This window comes from Malus domestica, chromosome 06, assembly GCF_042453785.1.
Source record: "Malus domestica chromosome 06, GDT2T_hap1".
Taxonomy (NCBI): Eukaryota; Viridiplantae; Streptophyta; class Magnoliopsida; order Rosales; family Rosaceae; genus Malus; species Malus domestica.
Genome location: NC_091666.1, coordinates 597,708 through 623,387, shown reverse-complemented (window position 1 = coordinate 623,387; position 25,680 = coordinate 597,708). Strand labels below are relative to the sequence as shown.

General features: G+C 35.5%; 3 protein-coding genes across 4 annotated transcripts; all 3 read right to left on the bottom strand.

Moving 5' to 3' along the window:
- Nucleotides 1–1,194: 1,194 nt before the first annotated feature.
- LOC103436709 (NAC domain-containing protein 87) lies at nucleotides 1,195–6,592 on the bottom strand. Its single transcript, XM_008375162.4, has 3 exons — nucleotides 6,053–6,592; nucleotides 4,735–5,012; nucleotides 1,195–2,128 (listed from the first exon to the last, which is right to left on the bottom strand). Exons 1-3 carry the CDS (start codon nucleotides 6,261–6,263, stop codon nucleotides 1,376–1,378), a joined length of 1,242 nt encoding a protein of 413 aa, XP_008373384.3. The 5' UTR covers nucleotides 6,264–6,592; the 3' UTR covers nucleotides 1,195–1,375.
- Nucleotides 6,593–12,190: 5,598 nt separating this feature from the next.
- On the bottom strand, nucleotides 12,191–18,428 carry LOC103428150 (probable inorganic phosphate transporter 1-9). The gene is made up of 2 exons (XM_029104343.2): nucleotides 17,657–18,428; nucleotides 12,191–13,312 (listed from the first exon to the last, which is right to left on the bottom strand). Exons 1-2 carry the CDS (start codon nucleotides 18,379–18,381, stop codon nucleotides 12,490–12,492), a joined length of 1,548 nt encoding a protein of 515 aa, XP_028960176.2. The 5' UTR covers nucleotides 18,382–18,428; the 3' UTR covers nucleotides 12,191–12,489.
- Nucleotides 18,429–21,885: 3,457 nt separating this feature from the next.
- Nucleotides 21,886–25,015, bottom strand: LOC103420129 (increased DNA methylation 3). Of its 2 annotated transcripts, none has more exons than XM_008358194.4 (3): nucleotides 24,737–25,015; nucleotides 23,164–24,144; nucleotides 21,886–22,501 (listed from the first exon to the last, which is right to left on the bottom strand). In XM_008358194.4, the coding sequence occupies exons 2-3, from the start codon at nucleotides 24,119–24,121 to the stop codon at nucleotides 22,266–22,268; spliced, it is 1,194 nt and encodes a 397-aa protein (XP_008356416.3). In that variant the 5' UTR covers nucleotides 24,122–24,144; nucleotides 24,737–25,015; the 3' UTR covers nucleotides 21,886–22,265. The 2 variants fall into 2 exon arrangements, with proteins under 2 accessions (XP_008356416.3, XP_008356417.3); XM_008358195.4 differs by having other exon boundaries at nucleotides 23,164–24,172; nucleotides 24,737–24,919.
- Nucleotides 25,016–25,680: the final 665 nt, after the last annotated feature.

Genomic DNA, 25,680 nt, shown 5'->3' with positions numbered 1-25,680 from the left:
AATGATATTTTATGACAATTTGGCAATTTGACATTTTGTACAATTTTTTACTCCACCATATATGCTAAATAACAATGTCATTCTATAATTTTTTTCATTTATCGAAACAACCAATCAAACCCTTGAAACACAAGCGGGATGTCAAGGGGTGGGTTTAGCCTCACAATGGACTAGTAATAATGTGGTCCAATTTAACTTTTAGTGAGAATTAAACCTAAATGAAACCTCTCACTTACAAATGAAGAAGAATACTATTAGGTCTTAATACTAAAGACATGAACGGAGCCAATGAAGGCTCACTGGGGGCATATGCCCCCACTCAAGTGATTCGTTTGTTAAGTTGCCGACTACAATTATATAATACACACGCGTTATCTTTGAAGAAAATATAGATATCTAATGTCCAAAATACCTTCATACTGCATATACTTTATATCAATTATTATATGAGCAAAAGTGTTTTTGTTCTGTCATTCAAACCAAAAAACCTCTCTCCCACGTAATCATGTATTAATATTTTTCTTATCACTCTGCCACTTTCCACTACTACACTGAAATTTTTGTAACATTAGAATTGTGATACGTCATCATTTGAAATCATCTCTATTATCATATTAGGTATAAGCTATAATGTAATATGATTTTCTTAGTTGATTTTCGAGCTGCCCCCACTAAAAGAAATTTATAGCTCCGTCCCTATCTAAATGCCCTTTAGAGGTGCTCTTGAACACCTAATAAAACATCTAACTTCCCTTTCTCTCCGTTATTTGTCGCTCTCCCTCCCTAACATGACGGTTCATCTTCGACCGTCATTGCCGTCAAGGAGAAAGAGAGAATGAGGTTGGGTTCGAGGTCGCCGAAGAAGATAGGGATTGAGGGTTCGCGTCGCCGGAGAAGGAAAGGATTGAGGACTCACTAGTGGCATTCATACTCTCAACAAATGGGTACCTACGTATTGTCCTATTTACTTTACCTGCATGTAATAATGGGCTAACCTTAGCTAAGGGTTAGTAAATTGGGTACTCACCGTAGGCGTGAGTTTTTAACATAAGTTGACTTTGGTGAATTAGCGGGATTTGTTCACTATTTGGTTCCTTGCAATTAGAATTAGGTTAGGCTTTATTATTTATTCTTGCCATATAAGTTAAAGTCGTCTTATATATCTTGCCTCCTTTGGTAGAACGAATGCACATATGAAGAATTGAACCCAAATCCTTTATGAGAACGAATACACATTTCAGGAATTAAACCAAGGTTTAGCATTCACTAGTCACACTAGTGGGTACCAAGTATTGTCCTATTACGTTACCTGCATGTCAATAATATATATCAAAATATGTAATATTGGCTGGCATACATGATCCAGCATTAATGATTATGCATAGGGTCGGCAAGATTCTCCAGGAAGTTTGATGGGAGGAAGATCTAACATGGTCTGAAAGCCGGCCCTGTTGAAAGCAACTGAGGGAGACGTGTCATGAGCATGAACAGCAGCAGTCGCAGTGCTAGTACTAGTAGTAGCCTCTGCTGCTTCTGCTGATGCGAAACCCAGCACACTAGTACTGTAGTCCAAATAATCAAAAGGCAGGAGATCATTGTATTGATCATGCTGATGATGGTAGGGGGCGTTTGGCTGGTACTGATGATCACGATTCTTTTCCAATTCCACCGCCAAGTTCAAGCCATGCAAGTTGTTGCGAGTGCTATTATTATTGTTATGACTGTTATCCGGTGTTTGGAAACGGGAAAAGTAGTTGGCGAGCTCAGTCTTGCACTGTTTGGGAATAGTACTAGAACTGCTGCTGCTGTTGCAATCTTGATCGAACAGGGATTTGAAGAGGAGGGATCTGGAGAAAGAGGGTAATTGGTGGGTTTGGAAGGCATTTATTGCTGGGAAGGAGGAGAAGGTATCATGATTTTCTTGGTGAATTGGAGGAGGAGGAGCTTGCAATTGCATTGGATTCAGAAATCCATGGCATGATTCTTGCAATAATAATGCTGAAGATGGATCAAGCAATGGAGGCAGATAATTGCAATTTGAAATTGCCGAAGCAGCAGCTTCGTGATCAAGTAGTGGGCTTTTCTTCTTCCCAGATTTGTGATTTATTCTGCATATCACCCATTCCTCCTGCAAAAACACAAGCATTTATTATTATTTGAGGACTACAATATCACAAGTTCATAGATGATTAGTTAAGAGATCATTTGAGAATCAATTTGTTTTCAATTTACAATTTTGCTTTTTGGTTTTCATTCTTTGAGAAGTGGAATTGAACGTTGAATTTTGAAAACTCAATAAAATAGTTATGAAACAAGTTTTCAGTTTTAACAAAATAAAACTCCTAAGCTAAGAAAATTTACTGAAAATATGATTTTAGCCCTTGAAACTCAAGTTTCTTTACATAAAACCCGACATAATCTTTTTACTTGAATAAAACCTAATGACTAGGCTCCACATAAGCAAATTCATTAATTCTATTTGACTTTACACATTTTGCATTTTTCAGATGCCTAAAATACCCCTAATTACAATTTTAATATATACATTTAATTCTATGCAGATTTGAAGGGAGGGATTAATAAAAAAATGTATTAATGTTTAAATTCATTGTATATTAATATATCATAACAAATTGTATGTTAATGCTTCTGGAAAAAAAATAAACATTAATGTTATACTTTCCTTTAAATAAATAAATAAATAACAATTTTAATTTAATCTTGTCATTTTCTTACCAAATGGAAATTGAAAGAGAACTATGGAGTAATTTACATAAAAACATAGGTAAATTATTTGGACATATGTGTTAGTAATAAAATATTCCCAGTATATGTAATAATACATGCAAAATAATTTATCTACAAAATAAAAAAAATGTTATTTGATTCAATATTAATTTATCTACATTTGATATAATAAAGTATAATTGCACATATATATTACTCAAATGTGCCCAATATATGTAATAATGCATGTAAAATTATTTACCTACAAAATAAAGGTATGTAAGTTGATTAAAAAAATAATATATCTACTACTTTTTTTTATGAATTTTAATTTACCTTTTTTTTTTTTTGTACAAATGTAATGTACCTACAATATATAATTCCTACTAAAACTAATATATATTTGCACATATATATATTAGTAGTAAAATGTGCCCGGTATATGTAATGAGGTGTGATATCCGCACACCTTTTTTACTTCTCACACATCCTTTTAATTTTCGGCCGTCGGATAGGATGAATTGAATAAGATCAAAGGACAAAAATTAATAAGGGTTGTGTGAGGAGTAGAAAGGGGGGTGTGGATAGCACACTCCTATGTAATAATGCTTTAAAAAAAATTATCTACAAAATAAAGGAATGTAATTTGATTGAAAAGATAATATATCTACTACTTTTTGTTTATAAATTTCAATTCTTCTTTTTAAAAAAAAAAAACATAATGTACCTACAATATAATTTACCTATTATTTAATTCTTATAGAAAATTAATTTACTTGTACTTTACATATAAATATAGATAAATTATTTTTTGACACGCATATATTAGGGTAATGTATGTAATAATCTGTGTAAAATAATTTACCTACAAAATAAAAGAATATTAATTGATTCTTGTTTTTTTTTTATCAAACAATATTATTTGATGCAAAATAACTGATTATACAAAGAATCATTTTTTTTATACGAAAAATATGCCTATAATTGTTTATGAATATGGGTAAATTAATATATATATATATATATGTTATTAATATTTATGAAACAAAAAAGGTAAAATTTCCATATGGGGTTAATTGCTAATCATAATTAGGGTGAGTAATAATACTTATTAACATAATTAGGGTTTTGTGGCATAAGTTGTAAATATGTTGTAATAATTGGTTATATATTTATTTACATGGTAATCTATTTGAAATTTAAGTTTTATTTGAATGTTTAATATTAATTGGGTTTTTGTTTGAAAAATATGAATTTCAAAGGTCATTTCTCAAAAGAACCCAATAATTTATTAAGGGTAAGAAATATGGCAGCGTTCAACTTTTTGGCACCAAGATAGATGTATAATTGTTTTTTTAAGTTAAAGTTAAACGATAACGTTAGTAGGTTAAAAATTAATTATTAAAAAAAATGGAAGTTAATGAGAATCAATGTAATATTTTTTAACATTGTGATAAAACGCGATCATATAGCAGGTTAATTGTTAAATCAATCAAATCGCATTCAACTGGTGATGAAAAGGTAAAGTCTACAAATAATAAAAAGTGACAATGGTTTAGTGCAAAGACCGAGAAAACAAAAGTCAACCCCGAAAAGCGACAGATGAGAGGGTAAAATATGCAGTTGCAGCAAGTAATTCATTTAGACAAGGATTGTCTGCCCTCCACTTTCGATGTTTTTCTCGTGTTTTTTTGTTTTGTATGATCACGATTAAAACATGTTAATATTTTATATTATTTTTTTATAAATATAATAAGATAAAAATAAATAATAATATAAAATGTTAACTGTAATCATACAAACAAAAGAGCATGAAAAGATCATCAGAAATGGAGGGCAGACAATCTTTGCCCAGATCAATAAAACACAAAGCTAAAATCCCAACCCCTCCCAACGCCCTAGAGTGTAGATTAGACAGGTAAATTGGATTCCCACGTACAAACACGGGGAAACTTAGGCCATAGGTGTGCATGTGCACGGGTGGAGGTAGGGGTTGTGGGTCCATACCTGGCAGTCGTGGCGATAGGAGGAGAAGTGGCCGTCGAGACGGTACTCATGCATGACCCACTTGGTCTTGTGGCCCCTCGGAGCTCTGCCCTTGTAGAAGACAAGGGTCTTCTTCATGCCAAGTAGGGCTCCGGTCGACGCACTGAAGACCTGTCGGTCTTTGCCGGTGGCCTTCCAGTAGCCGGCTCCCGTGGCTCTGTTGGTTCTCATCCCCGTTGGGTACTTCCTGTCCCTCAGGCTGAAGAAGTACCACTCTCTCTCTCCCATCTTTGCCACGTCTGCATGCACCACCATCATCAACAGTTAAATCACATGAAACAAAGAAAGACTCGGATGAAATAAATTCATCGCCCCACTCTAATAATGTTTGCTGTATGAACAGTGTGCATCTTTAAAACATCACCGGAACAGTAAACTCGTTTCATACGATATTTTGCATAAATAGATAGCCGGCTAACAGAGCCTAGGTAACTAAGCCGAGCTGAAAGAGACGACACATTTATGAAGTGATTGAAATTTGTCAGATCCAGCATTAAATAATGAGGTAGATGATCTGCTCTGCATTACTGGGTGTGCAATTGCAGGAGGAGATAGATTTTCTGGCCAGAGCCATAAATATTTTGCATACTCAACTTCCAAATATTTATACATATACATATATTTACATTCAACGAGAACAAGGAATGCATTAACTGTTGGTCAGAGATTTATATATGAGATAAAATGATTGTTTGTCTTGCTTCAATCCTAACAGAACATTTATTACCTGGATTTGCTAGATATCTAATTAAATTTTTTTTTGTCCATTAATATTTTTACATTAATAAAAAAAAAAGTTCATCCACGTCACTTAATCAACCTAATTTGATAACAAATTATTCGAACGTAAGATCTTTTGAACTTTTAATTTTAAATGAAAGGAAATACTATTAAATCGTAGTATTGATTAATAGATATCTAATTGATTAATTACCACAAATCCCATCTACAGTTTTGAGTAATAACATAATTTACCAACTAATTAATTTAAGACAAACTAATGGAAAATAATTAACCCGAAGATAATGCATAGGAAGAATTAGTCAATTTGATTAAAGTAGCGTACTCCATCCTCTAAATCGAATCGCAGCATAATTTAGATGAATTTCTTCGTGGACTTTGTATACGAATGAACTAACTTAATTAGCTCATGCGGAAATTGCTAAAAAGAAAACAAACATGCATTTCCATTTTCCCACCAATAAAATAGATATATCATATTATACACTTGACATCAGAAGAGAAATATTTAAGAATAGCGCTAGCTGAGGATATATACCTGGGAGCTCCCATGGCTCGCATCGGTTAAGGTCGACCTCAGCAATGCGGACGCCGCAGAAAGAGCCGTTGTAGACCTTGGAAGCCAGATAAAAGGTTATGAGCTCCTCGTCCGTCGGATGGAACCGGAACCCTGGTTGAAAACCTTGTCCGTTTTCATCCTCCCCACTCATCAGCTCACTCATAATTTCTTCCATTCCGATTCCCAACATTATATAAGCTAAATATATTTTCCAAACCAAATATAATACTGTTTAACTAAAGCAACAGACTGCTCTGGATGTTCTCAACTCTTTACTGTGATGAAGGTAAAGTGATCGTTGCAATGCCTATATAAAGCAGAAGAGTCTGGGATTTGGATAGGAGGGGGAGGTGCACTAAAACCGAAAAATAACGTAAATATATAGCGAATGGATCATCAAGGAAAACGACTCCAAAATGTAAAAAGCAATAGAGATTGTTGCGATGAGTGTAGATGATGAGTGAATGTGATGAGAGAGGAGGACTCGTAGGAGTAAATGCAAAAGCTGTTTGCAGAGATTCATGCGTGCGTGTGTGAGTATATCTTTCTTTAACAGCTATCTAGGCAGTAGGTACACTAGCTAGTCTACGGTCCATGCCCTAGCCTATATTAACATTCAACAGTGACGACATACATATATCATCATTTGTGCCATACATGTTAATTTTTAACAGAAACAGATAATATAAGATTAACTATATTAAGTAATGATTGTTCTCTTTCTTTAATTAAACAATGATTGATATATAATTTTAGGCTAAAAGATTGTTTACTATCTTCATGTTTTATGGTTTTCAACATTTAGTATATCAAGTTTTTTTATCTCAGATTCATACCTAAAATATAAATTTTGGGACAGTCTCATACATCCGTTAGTTAAACTGTTAAATATGCCGTTAATTGTGACGTGGCGTCTATGTGGACAATGACTAAGTGCCACGTGTCATCCATGTTTTTTTTCTTTTCTTTTCTTTTCTTTTCTTCTTTCTTCTTCTTCCTTCTTCTTCTTCCTCCGACTGCAACTTTTTTTTTTGGGTAAATTACATAGTAGCCCCTCATGTTTGAGGTCTATTACAACCCTATACAACATCTTTAAAACATTTCACTTTCATACATTTACTTATCATTTTATTTCAATTTCATACATCCGTTAGAAAATCTGTTAACTAAACCGTTAAGTGCTGATGTGGCTGCCACATTTATGCCACATGGCTGCCACATTTGTGCCACGTGGCTAAATAATTAATAAAAAAAATAAAAAAAACACAACCCCCCTTCTTCCACCCGACCCTCCATCTCCTCCAATCTCCATAACCACCAGCTCTCAACTTTCCTCCACTTCCTCTCCTTTCTTTTCTACCCAAACCCCAAAATCCCTCTTTCTTCCAATCCCTTCCCAAACCAAAACAAACCCTAATTCCAAAATCCCCAAATCCCTAATTCCAAAATCCCCAAATCCCATTTTGTACGTGACCTGCCCAGATCCCATTTCATAGTATCAAAATCTCCAAACAAAACAAATAAAAAATCTAATCAGAAATGAGCGGCGGAGATGAACCTCAATGCCCTCGGCGGTGGAATCGGTGGCTGCACCATCACCCATCGCACCCCACCCCCACCTTCTCCCACCCCAAAAAGCCAGATTATTTGTAATCAACCAAAAAATCTGAGTTTTGGGTACAAGAAGGAGCAAAAAGGAATTCTGGGTATCAATGGCGAGGATGAGGAGGACGAGGAAGCCGACGAAGACGAGATTGTAGCAGAACATGAGGATGGCGAAAGAGAAGGTGGGTGAAGAGGGAGTAGGCGAGGATGGCGAATGAGATAGGGAATATAAGGGTTAGGGTTATGAGGTAGAAGGTTTTGGGAGACTGTTTGGGGATGAAGGTGGATTCTCTGTGGATGTCAGAGATGGTGAGAAATTGGAGCTCCTATGGGGCCATATTCATTTGGATTTGGAGGGTCTGTTTGGACAAAAAGAAAACAAAAGTTGGGTTTTTGATTGATGGGGTGTTTGAGTTTTAGAAAGAGATGGGTGGGAATGTGGGCACAGGTGGGGATTTTGGGGAAGAAGGGGAGAGAGATGGTTGGGAGGCTCGTGAGGGGTTGCGGGGAAGATGGGTGGGTTCTGGGTTTTTCAGTTTTTTTTTTTTTTTTTTTTTAAGAAGATTCAGGTTTTTAAAAAAAAATTTAAAAATTATTATTTTTGCCACATGACACACAGGTGGCAGCTACGTGGTACAAATGTGGCAGTCACGTCAGCCTTAACGGATTAATGGATGGAAAATATAACGGAGGTACTATATTGAAATAAAATAGTAGGTAAGGTATGAAAGTGAAATGTTTTAAAGATGTTGTATGAGATTGTAATAGACCTCAAACCTGAGGGGTTACTATGTAATTTACCCTCTTTTTTTTCTTCCTCCTTCTCCTTCTTCCTTCCTCTTTCTTCCTTCTTCTTTCTTCTCCTTCTCCTTCTTCTTCTTCTTCTTCTTCTTCCGAATCTGGGGAAGTTTTTATTTTTTATTTTTCTTCTTCCTACTTCTTCCTTCTCCTTCCTCTTCTTCTTCCTCCGAATTTGGGTTGCAGATTCAGTTTTTTTTTTTCTTTTTTCTTTTTTCTTCTTTCTTCATCTTCCTCCTTCTTCCTCTTACCTCCGACTGCAACTTTTTTTATTTTTTTCTTCCTCCTCCTTCCTTCCTCCTTCCTTCCCCTTCTTCCCCTTCTTCTCCTTCTTCCTTCTTCTTCCTCCGAATCTGGGGAAGATGAAGGTTTTTTTTTTCTTTTTCTTCTTCCACCGACAACAACTTTTTTTTTTCCTTCTTTCTTCTTCTTCCTTCTTCCTCCGACTGCAACTTTTTTTTTCTTCTTTCTTCTTCTTCCTCCTTCCTCCTTCATTCCTCCTTCTTCCTTCCCCTTCTTCTCCTTCCCCTTCTTCTCCTTCTTCCTTCTTCCTTCTTCTTCATCTTCCTCAAAAAAAAAAAAAAAAAAAAACCTTTATCTTCCCCAGATTCGGAGGAAGAAGAAGGAAGAAGGAGAAGAAGGAGGAAGAAAAAAAAAGTTGTAGTCAGAGGAAGAAGAAGGAAGAAGGAAGAAAAAAGAAAAAAAAACTTCCCCAAATTAGGAGAAAGAAGAAGAAGAAGGAGAAGGAGAAGGAAGAAAAAGGAAGAAGGAGAAGAAGGGGAAGGAAGAAGGAGGAAGAAAAAAAAGAAGTTGTAGTTGGAGGAAGAAGAAGAAAGAAGAAAAGAAAAAAAAACGTAGATGACACGTGGCGTCCAGTCATTGTCCACATGGGCACCACGTCATAATTAACGGCAGATTTAACAGTTTGACTAATGAATGTATGAGACTGTCCCAAAATTTACACTTTAGGTATGAATCTGAGACGAAAAAAACTTGATGTACTAAATGTTGAAAACCACGAAACATGAGGGTATTAAACAGTTTTTTACCCATAATTTTAATTAGGTGAAATAATAAGTAGACTCTTTCGAAATAGGGATTTTCTATAAACTTTGTGTTATTTTATATTTTTACACAATATTTTATAATGTTAGCACATAATTAACGATAAATTATGAGAGTTCCACTTTGAGAGAAAATTTCTCTAATTTTATGTTATTTGCATAAGCGAAATGCTAACGATACTCTCCCAAAGTATGACTTTCTATAGTCTCTCCGTCATCTCGTATTTTTTGTAAAATATTTTATAAGATTTGCACGAAAGTTTGCTATTATCATATCCTTTTATCAAGTTAAATAAAGGAATCATCGTGGTTATCTATACCCACATTAATTTCTTTCACCCGGCTCGTTTGTGGATGATTGCACTTGATTAACATAGCTCTATTTAATAAAAAAACAGGGTTAGGTTTTTGATATTTTTTTTCATTTTTTTCAGATTCCGCAAAAAGATTACTACTCGATTCACGACTTCTATGAAAGCACTTTGAACTGATAATGAAAATAAATACATGAATCATGGGTTGAACAAGTATTTGGATCAACTATCAACGTTTTTTGTTTGTGTATTTTTATTTCTATTGCTCTCCATATCCTTTCGTACCATGATCTCCTTTGTGAGGATAAACGCAGAGCTAAGACGCTGCATAATCTAGTTAATTATATACTTTCGTACATTCGTCTTTGTTAAATTATCGATCAACAACCAACTAGAGTGTAACTTGGATTACATATATGATATATCATTACTTTTGGAAAACTTTATTCGAGCCTATATTTTATATCTGTACACTCATTTTAAAATTTTAATGTGAATATTTGTTGAAGGTTTTAATAAAAAAAGACTTCACACAAAAAAGCTTTCACATAATGAACTTTTATTAATAATGACGATAGAAATAAGGGAGCAGTGACGGTATCTAAATAAGTAAAATTTGAGTTTGATAATAGTATAAAATAGTTGAAGCGCACCGAGTATTGTCCTCCATAAATCTTTTAGTTATTAAAAAACAGTTGAGAAAAAAAAATCATGCTTTGAGCCTACAATGTAAATTGTTTATTGGTCCTTTTCCTCTTGGTCGGAAGTCTTGTATGTCTACTGTTTAGTAACTTATAGGATATAAATTTTTGAGAAACCTATTCTGCCAGCACCACAAAATGACAAATGTGTGTAAGTTTTACTCCGAATATGTTTAAATAGTGGTATTTTTTTATTTTTTGAGAACAATAGTGGTGTGTTTAGGTAAACATGAGGACCTACCAGACCATTGCGAAAGCTGAGTCGAGGAAAGGACTTCTCTCCGATGTGTGTGGGGTAGTTCATCAGAATGTGGTCCTTTGCCTCTTTTCCTTTGGTTAACCTAATTAATTTGGGGGTTGTGAAGGGTGGGAGGTGGGGACAATATTCAATGGCGTCGGCGCTGCAAGTGAAGCATGAAGCCTGTTTCGTTTGGGTTTGGGTGATTACGACAGTATAGTATAAACGTACATAATTGGTTTGTGCTCCACAATTAAAAGATAAACGCCCCCACATAGCTAGCTTACATAAGCCTATATGCATGACGTCATTCTTTAGCCAATCTTTGCTGCATGCAATTGTTATAATGTAATGACCTAGCTAATCGAATTGTTTGGGATTCCAAGGTCAAATTAGTGTTGAAAGTTTAAATGAAAAATAAACCAACTTGTTTTGTTCGGCGTCGATGAAGTGAAGTTTTTTCAACAAGAATTTATAAGCTTATGAGAATATGACTTAGTAAATTGGTTTACACGCATGAAGAAGTTTAAGGTTTAGGCGTAGTTAAATATTAATAGTAAAAAAGATGGGCCTTGATTGATATTTTATCCTTTGGTTTTTTTATCAGAGCAACCTTTCATATTTAAATTCAATTTTTAAATTGACTTTGGTTAAAGGGATTCATCCTTTTAACAGAAAGGGCACAACTGCCAGCGACACTTGTTTAGTCTGATCGGAAGGGTTCTTGATGTTTTTATATACGCAGGCTTCTTCCAAACATACACAACGAAACACCCCATCTTTTTTATAACACTATTATATTTTTTTTTAGAGGAAACACATGAAAGTTCGCCAAATTCCAGTTCCTGGTATTAGGAACTTGAATTAGATAAAATAGTTGTGGTGGACAAATTCAAATCCTGTATATAAAATTAGATAGTAGTCGTGGTGAACAGATTCAAATCATGTATATAAAATTAGATAAAAGAGTGGACAGATTCAAATTATGTATATAAATTGTTGAAGCGCAATTAGATGTATTTTGTTATATTGTTAATAAAAATTTAATAATTTTTTTTAGTTTGTAAGACTAACATGATAACCACTACACCACAGCAACTTTGTAAAATTGTTATACTTTTGGTTTTGACTGTTATTTTGAGTTTGTTAGTGCACTCTAACAATTGGCGTATTACCATATCACGCATCTTGTTTTGTTTTGTTTTTTTTTTTTTTTGAATTGAGCGATAATATTAGTAAGTTAGATGTTAGATTAGTTATCGACAAAGTTTAAATCCACGTCATCATACAATGACACAACACATTTCCACCATTGTGGTAAAAGGCTACCTGCAATATCACGCATCTATTTGCCACTCATACTTAAGTTAATGATAACTAATAAGTAACACAACGTGTGCACAAGTCTTGCTATATATATAATCCACTACTTATGTTTTATCTCACTCAAATTTGAGCCTATAATTAATGTACGGGACATAGACATATGCATAATTCTAAACATAATTAAAACACACGTTGAAGGAAAAATTATCCAAAAATATTATTTTTACCATCCACGTGTATCATCATTTGTATTATCTTTCTAGTAAAGATAGAACATGCATGTGTAGTGGATCATACTCTATTAAAGATGTTACAAATGATTCTACAAATAAATGGGCCGAGTAGCATTATAATTCTTAAGCGGCAGCAGTTACTCTTCATCATATTCCTCGTTCTCTTCTAGTGATTTGCCATTGGTTTCGGGTGTAAAAAAATACGTTACCACCATTCCCAAAATGCAAACTCCGCCCAAAATTACCAATGAGACCGTCATCTCTACCGCTTTCGGATGCTCCTCTGTTTTACCATGTGAGACAAACGCAAACCCTATAACTCCAACAATGGCCCCTACCTTCCCAGCAGCCCCTGATATCCCATGACAAGTCGATCTGAATCTAGCCGGAAAAAGTTCAGCAGGCACTATAAAAGTAGTGGTGTTTGGTCCAAAATTTGCGAAGAAGAAAGTGAGGCCGTAGAGGACCATGAAGCCTGCATTGACATGCTCTACCCAATAAAACTTGTAGGGTATCCCTAGCGCGAAATAAACCAATGCCATGACAAGAAAACCCATCATTTGGATTTTGCGTCTTCCAATTCGATCGATGAAGTAGACAGTGAACCAGTAGCCTGGAATTGTTGAGCACATTGCAACTATGGCTTGCAGCAGTGCAACAAATAGAGCATCTTGATAGGCGTTGGCTTTGTATTTTTTCGGGAGGAATTTTCCATATACTTGAGATTGGAAAAGGTTGCTGCTGTAGAAGACAACATCGACAAGAAACCATGAAGCAGAACAACCGAAGAGATCGCGGCCGTGGAGACGTAAAAATTGCTTGGAGAAAAGGGGATAGGATGGTGGATCTTGTGGCAATGGCAATGATTCATCTTCTACAATTTGACTCATTGAGACATCCAACACTTTCTCCATGTCCTTTGCCGCTTGGAGGACATTTAGCTCAACCAGTGCTGTATATCTGATCATCAAACAAAGTAATAATAAGGGATTCAACCTTACATAGTTACAAGAAAACGGAGGCATGCATGCATGCTTCCATGTCATCCCTTTTACACTTTCATATATATGGTGTTACCATCTCAAACTCAATATTACATTTACATATCTAAATGAGTAATATTATTCATACCATGTTTTTATATCATATTTCTATACCACCTTATGTGGCATCTGGTGTGGACAGCCACATCATTTGTCCACATCATTTGAAAAATTTGCAAAACCCAAGAAAAGGAAGGAGAAAGACTCCTCGTATACCACAATCATCATTTACTTAACTAGTTTTTCTTAATTATTAGTTTATTAAATAATGAACTAAATTTAAAAATCTGATTGATTCAAATGATGTGGCTTTCCACATCAAATGCCATAGCCACATTTAGTTCATTATTTAATAAACTAATAATTAAGAAAAATTAGTTAATTAACCTTCATTTTCTTGGGTTTTGTAAATTTTTCAAATAATGTGGCTGTTCACATTAGATGTCACCTAAGGTGGTATAGAAATGTGTTATAAAAACATGGTATGAATAACATTACTCATGTAAATTATGAATTTTGTTATAGTCAACTTGATTAAGTAATTAAGACTATTCATGTTTTAATACACTTGTGCCTACTAGCGCTATGCGCGATCATTTTGTGATAGAAATCTTCGAAGTTAATAGACATTGGGATTTTACCATCACACTCGCACAGAATTAATTTCCAACTACCTACAAGGATTTAGTTTTGAATTCTCTCTTACAACATTGCAATCATTTTAATTTGAGCCCTTAACTTTTCTTTCTCGGGGATGCACATATATTTCGATTTTCGAATAACGTATCTTCATCGAATAAATTCAATGATTGGAACCATTCAATTTATTAATCTGCATTTAGAGGTCATTCGTACAAAAATCGTTCGAATTGGGAATCGTTTAGTCATCCAAAACATATCAAACAAATGAATAGTTTATTATGAATATGCTACTTGATACCTACACCGTGATTTGTTTTATACATGTGAATGACTAAATGATCTCCACTTGAAATGATTTTTTGTAGAGATGATCTTCAAATGAAAATTAAGAAATTGAATGGTTCTGATTATAAAATTTATACGGTCAAGATACGATATTCATAAGAAGAATGAGCTCACCCCACAAAGGAAAAAATTACAAGTATTATCCTCATTTATATCACTTTGAAATAATTTTTTTCATTTCATTTTTATGGTATGGGCTGATTTATAACATTCCCCAAGTACAAAACTTTGACATGCAAATGGACATCGTTTTGGGCTTACAGCGTTACACACCAACAGTTTGTATCATAAATAATGAAACAAAAAATCTGTAAAATAATCTAATACAAAATTAGACTCTAGTCATTAAAAATTATTGTGTACAGATAAATAAGCTATGGGGTACTTTGATTCACATCAAAAAATTTGAGCCATTGTTAGATTTAGTCCAATTTTTCTATTTTTTAATTTAATTAAATTTTAGAAAAATTTAATATAAGTCGAAAAATTTAATATAAGTCTAATTTTTCGAATCAATATAAGGAATAGTTCGATTTATTAAAAATAAGTTCAATCCCTTAAGTTTAGGATTATTTTATTATAAATAATTATCTTTTCATGATAAAATTTATTATAAAAATTAATTTTTTTTTCTAATTATCTCTTTAATTATTTATTCTTGTTTTTGTTGTTGTTGTTGTTGTTGTTTTGTTTTGTTATTTCTTGTTCTTCTTCCTGCTTTAAACCTCACTTATAGATTTTTTATTTATTTTTATAATCAATATATATCACAGATTAAGTGTATTTATCTACGTCTATGACATATTCTTTTTTCATAATCGACTTTTATCGCATTAGTGTCTTGCTTGTAGGTGTATTATGTTTGTGTACCTTTTAGTTATGTTTCGTAATTCGCTTATAAGTATAATATACATTCACATATTTGTTACTTGAGTTAGGATTGTATGTTCTGTAGATGGATTTGTCTTAATATATTAATTTTTTTAGAAGATATAATTAACCTAACCGCTAATAATTAATATAATAATAAAGGGATGGCTGCTCTCCTTAATTTCACAAAGAATTGAGTGGTTTTTGCTCCTTGACCTTACTGAAGCGAGTGCCTCTTGTCTCTAGCGCATCATTCTTTGATAGATTAAGGGTACGTTTGTTGCACCGGACTGTCTCGGACTGGACTAGCTGCAGGGACTAAGTTGGACTGGCTTAGACTAGACTAAGTTGGACTAGCCTAGTGAAGCGTTTGGTTCAGTATTGGACTAAGAAGCAGGATAATGAAGAAGAAAAAAAACTCGATGATATATAACAAAATATTAAAGTTATTTGCTTCAATCCAACAAAAAGTAGCAGATCCGAAATAAAAAGAAATCGAGGAACAAAGCTAAACATAAGCATTTCTTGGAAACGAAATTGAGAAAACAAAGAAACAATTCCAGAAAATATAACAGTTGACTCTAAGCCACTTATCCTTTACATTCCCAATTCTTGTCTTGCCTTGGGAGTGCAAGGAAGGAACAGAGGTTCTTTGCATTAACGAAACTTCATCTAATTAACAAAACCCAGAATCCCCATTTATGGCTACGAATCCCTACATAGCCAAAAAGGGAAATTGCAAAATAACCCATAATCCACTCCAAGTTTCATCTTTTAATCCCACAAATAACAAAATCCAGAATCCAAAATAACTAGAAGAAAAATAACCAGAATCCAGAATAACTAGAACCCATAACCCAATTCGAAAAACAAGTAATTAGACGCAAAAATGGAGACGATGATCAAGTTAGAGAGAGGGATGAGAGAGAGACGAACAGGAAAGTGAACAATGGATGCATGGGCAATGACGACGTTGGGCTGTCTAGGGGTTTTCTTTGCGTTCTCAAATGAGAAGTCGAGACGGACGAGGACGCATCGAGCAGGAGGAGGACCAAGTCGAGCAGTATAGGGACACAATCAAGCAAGATGAGGATGTGAGCAACGATGGTCTTAGCAGTCCGCTGGTTTTCGGAGTGCCTCGCTAAGACCGTTTAGCGATGGATTTAGTCGGGGTGAGTCCCCCTAATCCCATTAAAATTAGTCCCTCCAGCTAACGAACAACAAACTACTCTAATTTTTAATCTAGTCTAGTCCAATGAGGACTAGTGAGGCCAAACAAACATCCCCTAAGTGTATTATCGGAATTAGAAGCTGAATGAAATTAGAAGATTTTAATTTATCTCTAATATTTTTTAAAATAAAATAAGTATAAAAGAAATAAAAATAGAGAAAAGAGAATATTGGACTTAACCCAATAACTATGTTATTTTTTTCGGCCCAGATCTAAATGCCCCTTAAATTTTGATTTATGCATCTTTACTCAATTTTTAATTTGAATATGAAAATATGAAAATCTAACTACTTTCATGCAAAATAGTTAAAAGAAAATTCATATGACATCTATAACATAGGTTGATAAAATACATTTAATCTGTGATAGAGGTATTTACGAAAATAAATAAAAACTAATCTACCTATCATACATAAAAATAGTTCAAAAAAAATTATTTTCCATACATTTATAAGTTCGTATTAGTATTAGTATATATGCTGATGTATAGTTCCTATAACATAGATTAGTCGACACAATTAATTTTTGATGGAGAAGGAAAAAAGAATTGAGATACTACAAATTTGGAGCAGGAAAAAATATTTAATCCTAAAATTAAGGAAAAATAAACCTATAAATTAGGAATGACATCGACCACAATTGAATTAAAGAATAATAATAAAAACTGATGTTGATAATCAGTGAAAAACAAACTCAATAATGGAAAAGGATCCGTCCGTGATCGTGATTGTTCATCGTACATTGTGCAGTCAGAAATCATTTCAAAATTTAAAATTTAAAATAAAATATGAATAGTATCTAACAAAAAATGACCGCACAACATATGATGAACGGTTACGATCACGATTACGGAATCCCTAAGATCTCTAGGAAAAGGATCCCTCCCTACCCTGAGGCGCTTGCTGTTGCAACATTTCAGACCATTAATTTATTCAACAGAAGGAGAGGAACACTGATGAAGAGTCAACCTTACACACGCTGATGCACGCAGGCCTAATCAATTTTTATGAAATGAAATTTCCTAATCAAATTTCATACATTTATTTGTCAAATTTTCAATGTTAAACCTGCCGGTCGCACACATATATATACAACCAAGCGACCTGGGACGCACAGATATTGACGAAACTAATCATAAAACAAATTAAGATAATTAGTAATTAAAGGAATTACCTGGCAGTTTCAGGCATCATCATACGCCAATAATACGTCATGGCAGCAGGAATGGCGCCCAGCATCAGTATCAGCCTCCATGCGACGTCAGCTTGGCTGGGAGTCTTCTCCGTCCCCTTCGCATTCGACGCTTCGTCGAAGATCCCGCACACCGTCATCGTCACGATGGAGCTAGCCAGAATCCCAAACCCTTGCATGGAAAACACGGCTGCTATGAACGAACCGCGTGTCCTCTTGTTGGCAAACTCCGACATGATGGTGGCGGAGAGCGGATAGTCCCCTCCGATCCCGATCCCCAGTAGGAACCTAAAGAACCCAAGACTCACCAGAACGCAGCCCGGCGACGTGCACACGGAGAAGCCGCATCCTAGGGCGCTGAGCACCATCACCATCAGGGACAGCCCGTACACGCGGCGCCTTCCGATTCGGTCCCCTAGTCTTCCGAAGACGAGCTGTCCGATGACGGTTCCCAGGAGAGAGACGCACAAGAGCGCCGTAGCCACATCAATGCGAACGAAGAAGTTATTGTCGTTGTTGTCGAACCTTTTGTCTCGGAAGATTCGGTCTTTCTGGTAGTAGACGCGGCCGAGGAGTCGCAAGATGGGAGGGATGCAGAACAGGTCGTAGGCGTCAGTGAAGAGGCCCATGCCGGCGACGATGATGGCCTTGAAGTGGTACCACTGCGTCTTCGCCGTGTCAAGAGCAGAAAGGACTTTTAACGCCATAACTTACTATTATTTGCCTCAATATACTATCTGTATTAGTACGCATTGGTACTACGGACTGAGATTATATATAGACTTTGATAATTAAAAAAAAAAACATTTTTAACGAAACACTTCCGGTAATGTTCATTTTTAACGAAAAATCATATTTTTATCTTACTCTGATACTATTCACTACACCTTTATTTGTTATTTTTCATTAAAACTAAAGTTTTTTTTAACTTTTCGTTAGTTCTATTTAAAAAAAAAATGTTGTTCTTACCATACTTTTTATACTACATGTGTATTACATCTCTAATAAAATGAGGTCTACATGTATTGGAGACCTTACGTCCACTAAAATGATGATAAAGATGTAATATAAAAAATATGATAAATATAGCATTAAGACAATACTCGGGTGTCACCACCAATCAATGGGCAAGGATTGTCTACCCTCCTTATTTTCGTGCCTTCCTGTTTTGTATGATCACAGTTAAGTTACGTCAACATTTTATATTATTTTTTTTTTATAGAGATAATAAGATAAATATAAATAGTAATATAAAATATTAACGTAGCTTAACCGTGACCACACAAATAAGAGGGCATGAAGGACATAGAAACAAGGAGGGCAGACAATTCTTGTCCCCAATCAATACCCAAATATTACTGCACACTTACATGGACTAATAAAATTAAGACACGTGTAATTCTTGTAATTCCACGAAGAATAATACTTGGGTACTGACTAACTAGTAACAAAATACTCATGGACCAATAATATTGTAACATCTGTCTCTTGCCATGTGGATAACCAAGCCCCATCTTCTTTCTTCTTGGAAGTCCTAGTCAATCCCTCTCTTCCTTCAACCCTTGCCTCTGTTGTTCCCACCACCTGTCTCCTCCGTCGACCCAACCCCGCCCCCTCCATCGTTCCCACCCCGTCTCTACCATCGACTCCGGCCCCAATATGTCCCCTTATTTCTCGTGGCAGCCATGGCAGCGGCGGAGGAAGGTGGCAGCGAATTATGGAATGGTTCTATGGAAGGTTCTGTTTCGATTGACATGGAAGAAGGCGAGGCTGATCAGGTTTGCAACGACACGGCTACGAGAAAACTGAAAAGGGTGTTTGGTTACGTGTACAAAGTGGGATTGGTGTTTGGTTATGAATATTAAATGGACAGGTGTTGCAATACTATTAGCCATTTACTAGGTCAGTATATTTTGGGCGATAATACTTGGGTACTCACTGCACCTCTCTTCTTCTCCATCTTCTTTCCTTGCCATTCCACGTCGTTCTGCTTCGTCCCAACCACCCGCCTCCAACTTATTTCCTCCAATCGTCGACTCCATCTCCGCTCCCTTGTCCAACCGTCATCCCCACTCTTCCAACCGTCTACCATAGCGGCACACCTCCACTCTATCCATCTCTCCTCCGTCCATCTGAACCCCGTCCACTTCTCCAAATTCTCTGCAACATCAATCAGCAAGTGATTTCGACAAAAAAATTGGTCAACCTGTAACAGATTTTGATGACAAGGGATAAGAGACATGGGTGGTTGGGCAGACGGAGAACCTTTGGTGGATCTGCCATGGCATCAACAAAAGTGAAGCCATGGTCGCCGGAGAACCTTTGGTGGATCTGCTATGGTCGCCGGAGAAATAGCGGGATTGGGCTGGGCAAGGAAAGAAGATGGAGAATAAGAGAGGTGTTTGGTTACAGAGATAGCCAAATATTGAAAGAGAGTTGAAATGGCAGGTGTTTTAAAATTATTGGGCCAGAAAAAATCATCAGTAAATTGGGTACTCTCTATTCAGTGCCCAAATAACCAAGTATTATCCTATATTGGGTACTGAATAGTGTGTACCTAAATATTGTCATAAACCAGGAACGAAACATGCCTGTGAAACGTTCTCCTCTACAACACACTCATTTTCCAATGGTTTCGCCGGACAAGATTGGGGTTGGGGTTGCTAAAGAACATAGGATTAGAGTCGACAGAGAATAGATGGACTGAGGAAGATAATGGGTGTTTGGTTACAAAGGTAGCAAGTGTTTGAGAAAGTTTAGATACAACTGGTGGACTATTTTCTTTGGACCAGTTCATGAGGTCAGTATATTGGTACTGACTATAGTGAGTTCCCAACACTTTCTTCAAATGCTATTACTTATACAAAAGAGCATATAATATTAGTAATAGAACAATACTTGCATCTCTCTGCTGAGAATGCACATATCGTACCTTGCGAATAACATATATTCATTGTACAAATTGTATAGTTTGAATCATTCAATTTTTTAATCTTCATTGATGATTATTCCTACAAAATATCTTTTAAATTTAAGATTGTTTAGTCATCCAAATGTTTAGAAAAATGGGCTAGTTAATCATGAATATGTTATTTGGTAATTTGTGGTTTCTGGATGCTTAAACGATTTTCGATTCAAATTTTTTTTTGTAAAAATTATGAAATTATGAAATTGATATGATAAATATATGTTATTAGGAAATGGTTCTGTGTCTGCATTCCTTGTAGAATCATACGAAATTAATTACGGACAAGGATCCTCTTCGGATCTTTTTTGTGGGGATTTGAAAAGCAATTACTCGTGTTCATTCATCGTGCATTGTACGGCCAGTTTTCGTTAGATACTATTTATATTCAATTTTAAAATCATTTATAACCGTATAATGTACGATGAACGGATATAATTAATTGATCTTTCGGATTTCCACACAAGAAATCTGAAAAGGATCCTATTCCATTAATTACAAGGTTGGAGGGTGGGGGTTGTGGGGCTGGTGGCGCCCCGGGCCCCGAGGGGAAGGAAGGAACGAGGTTGTTTCGCGAAGTTGACATTTGATGTGATCAAAGGTTGACGGACTGCAAATGATGTCATTTTACTTTATGATTCCACGAATATACGGAATCATATGAATTTCGACTAATACTTAATTTTGTGATTTTTTTTTTTTAAATTATGTAGTCATTTTCACACGCTCATAGCTACACTTTGTTTCTTGTACCGGCTACAGCATGTAATTAAAAAGTATATAGTTTGGTTTGTTTTACTCTTAATTCTTGCAGAGGATAGGTGTTGGACTTTTGGGGGAAATATTAGAAAAAAATTTCAATACATCGCATCAATAAATAGTACCAGAAGATTCGAGTAATTGCGAAAATTAAATTTAACGATTAAATCGTGCGTAGCATTGAATGATACATAACATTAAGGTCGCACTTAAAATACTAATACATTGAATGATACAATTACAAATCCATATCGACGAGTGATGGCGATGTTAACTTGGGATTCAAGTTTCAACATTTTGTTTGCTCTACAGCTGCTGCCAATTGTTTTTGGTAGAATTGGTCAAGGAAAAAAGAAAGAGACAATCAAGAATTACAAGTGCCAAACACACATTAAGATTTTAGAGCCTGCGTGGTAGACCCTTAAAAGGGATACGTCTTTGATCATTAAACGCGTAACCGATGTGATATGTTGCTTGTAGATGCCCATTGAAACCAAATGGAAAGCTAATACTAAAATCAGAATAAGGCACTAAATCGAAGTGGCATACCGAAAATTTCCCAAGAGAAAAGAAAATTACAGAACTGATCTCCATACTTTGCCCTAACTTGTGTTGATTGTCTAGACGACGTCACCACGTGTCAGCACTCATCTAGCTTGAGTATCCCGCCAAATTCTACTCATACGGCATACTTGATGTTGGAAGAGGATCACTTCGTTAAACTACATCCTAGTCCTACCAATACTTCTCTACACCATTTACGCAAGTGCTACCAAACTACGAACTTAGTAACAGGACAAGTAAGAAAATTCTACCATTTCGTCGACCGCTGCTACATCAAGAATGTATGTAACTCGGCAACATATATCACTCGTCTTTTACGATAACTCCTTCAAAAATGCCATCAGATCCGAAGTGTGGTGCGAAGAGCCTTGGATCAACAGGTCCAGGGAGGCTGAAAGAGAGAGTGAATGGTCCAGCTGGGCATAATTGCTGCAACTTCATCTGAAATACGCGCGAACGTTTCCTTATGGGATTTCCACCACTTGTGATGCCTTGGAGATGAACCTTCCCATTAGATTCAATCTCACAACTAAACTGACCTGTTGCCACAAATAATATCAACTTGTAATTGTGAACAAACATGAGCTCAAGATTTCTTGTCAAGAGAGCATAAATGCAAGAGCATCTCGAATCATGGAAATATATATATGGGATCCAAAGCCACTTTTACATCTCCTTTACATCCCGGGAGATGTTACTTTTGATTTCAATCCAATGCATAGATGTAAATGACGAGATGCAAATTTAATTTTCATGTGTAAATCAGTATCTTGTTTTTTAGCTGAGGAAGAACAAACAAGATATTGTTTATGCCTAGCATGAAGGTTTGAGTACATCTTGCAGATACACTTCATGGGTTCAAACAAATTCCCAGCAGTCACTCAGCCTAGAATGTGGGGAGGGGATAATAAACCCTCCAAGAGGCTTTCTGGTGTTCAACTTATTACAAGTATGAATTGTTAAGAAAATTCTGTCTAGAATATTCATACGGTGCTATATCTTGGAGCAATGGGAACATTAACTGCAGATTAACTCTGTTTTACTCAATGCACTGAGATACAATATCCTATTGAAGGTAGAGGAGGTGCCTTGAGAACTTAAAAAAAATGGGCGGGGGGGGGGGGGGACACTGAACTATGAGCATTTTAATAGCATACACCAGCATGAATAAATGAAAAGAAATAAGGAAAGGAGAACATACAAAAATCCTTCCTGACCCCTGGTAGAGCAACCCGGAAGTAATATGCAACCTTGCTAACACCAATGTCCACTAAACCAACTGGTGGTCCAACTACCCCTTTCCTGGCAGTCCCAGACAAAACAATAGAAGAATCAGAAGTAGGTTCTTCCATATTAGGAAGAGAGATAAGGGGCATCAGGGCAGGGCCATCTGGATTGCTCATCCATGAAGCTCCATCTTTGTTATAATGCTTTGATTCAGAATCAACTTGGGGAGATGCTGGCTTTGCTGGAGAATGAGAGACGCACCTCCTCTTATACTTTTTCAGAAACCTTTCTGATGAATTACCATTTCCATTAGACATATTTTCTGTCTTTGTTTCCTTGCCATCATCATTCAAGCCATTAGACTTACTTTCTCCACCATTCAGGTACTCATGTTGATATCGTATAGTTTGACCTATATCAATTTTCAGGCCATCTATACCAGATAAAGATTTGAACTTTTCAAGAACATCTTCTTCCATAAATGATGTAACAGGATCATCAATCAAAACAATCCCCTTAACAACTCTGAAGCTCTCTGGGTACCATATCTGTTCATGAAGAGCCAAAGGAAAAAGATCTGTGAACTGGCGCCAACTTTCTTTTGTAACCCCTGAACTTGGTAAGGTTAGGTTGCCCTTAAAGTACTTATGCAACATATCTGGTCTCAAAATGAGACTAGGGTGAGCATTTCTCAGGAGATAGTAATATAAACTCTCCAAAAGAGACACACTGACATATGATGGCCCCAAATCACTTGACATATATGGAGGCGAACTTTCCACTATCCTTTGAAATGCTGAGTATTTCAGGTTATCAATATTGACATCAGGACCCAAGTAATTTCCCATTATGAAGTTGACTAGAAAATGCTGGTCCGCAAATGATGGTTTCAATGAAGCTTTACGAGGATCGTCTTTTGGTTCTAAGTCCATGCTCCTAGCTTATTCTTCTAAATCTAAAATACCAAAATTATTGAGATCCATCTACAAATGTAAATCCAACTAACTTCATTACATAAATAAATGATTCAAAAAAACATGCTGAAATGAAATTTCTCTTCATAGTTTCAAGATAAGTAGATTCCACATGCATAGAATATCTATTTTCTTACTTCCATATGGTTTAAAACCGAAAAGCATAACTTTGAAACAGAATTTGCATTTGTATGGGTTTACAGTGTTAGACAATGTCGAGGCTGATACTCATACTGATTACAGGTCAGATTCTTACATCGACTCATACCCCAAATGCAGCTTGGCTAAAAATAAATTCTTTCGTTTGAAAATTAAAAAATGGGATTCTGGGTACATAGAATCTAACTCAAAATTTAAAATTTCCTTTAAAATAAATAAATATGTCAACCGAAGACAGGGTTTTTTTTTGTTTAGTTTCGGGTTTGCAAATGCATAACAATGAACTGAGAAAGCAGGAACATTTGAATAAAAAAGTAAAAATAAAATGGAAACCACTAACCAGAAAATGTAATCTACATTAAACCCTCAATCAAAAAGCAATTAAGAATCAGAAATTAAAGAATTAGAATTAACCTGGGGTCCGTAAATGAGCCGATTGAAGAAGATTAGAAGAAGAAAGGCCAGATAAGGCGTTACCAGAGAGAGGGCTGGAGCTGGGTTAGTTAGAAGTAAAAACTAACGGGAAGATAGAGAAATGAAGCAGAAGACGTGATCGCTGCTGTCTGCTGAGGTTGAAGAAGAAGAAGAAAATAAAGCAAACGTCAGAGGGCGGGGCGGTGAGGGGATGGGCTGAGTCCATGTTTTGCAACAATTAAAGAACCCAGGTACTTTTTCTGGCCCAAAACAAAAACCAAGTATTATTGCACAAGGGAATTCGGTTAAATAAGAAGAAAACTAAACTACGTTTGGACGAGGAAATTTAAGGGTCTGTTTGGTACTCTACTTGAATCTAACTTTTTAAACTCAAAAATAATTTTCAAGTTTTAGGTTTTAAAAACTTGTTTGGTAGGACTATTTTCAAAAACTGAACTCGAGACTAACTCAAAAATATAGTCTATTATCTAACAACATAAAAAGTGAGTTTTTAAAATTTTTAAACTTAAGCTCACTTATTTCTTTTCTCTCTCTCCTCCCCTCTCATTCCAAATCTATCTCTCTCTCTTTTCTTCTTTCTCTTTCATCTTTTATTTTATTTTATTTTTATTTTTACCTTTTTCGTCTCTCCTCCAATCTGCTCTTTTTATTCTCTCGGTTCTTTCTCTTATTCCTCTTCCTCTCTGTCTCGTCCGATCCTCACCCTTCTTTCTCTTTCCTTAAATCATCTATTACTTTATTTCCATCTCTCTCTCCCTCTCCTGCGACCCTTTTTTTTAAAATATCTTTGTCTAGTTTAAGTCGTAAGATTTAAAATTTTTAAATCACAAACCAATCAAGTTTTTTAGTCTTAAAGAAAATTGTTTTCAAGAAATGTTTTGAGAAATGATAAAAAATTTCAAATAGGATACCAAACAGGCCCT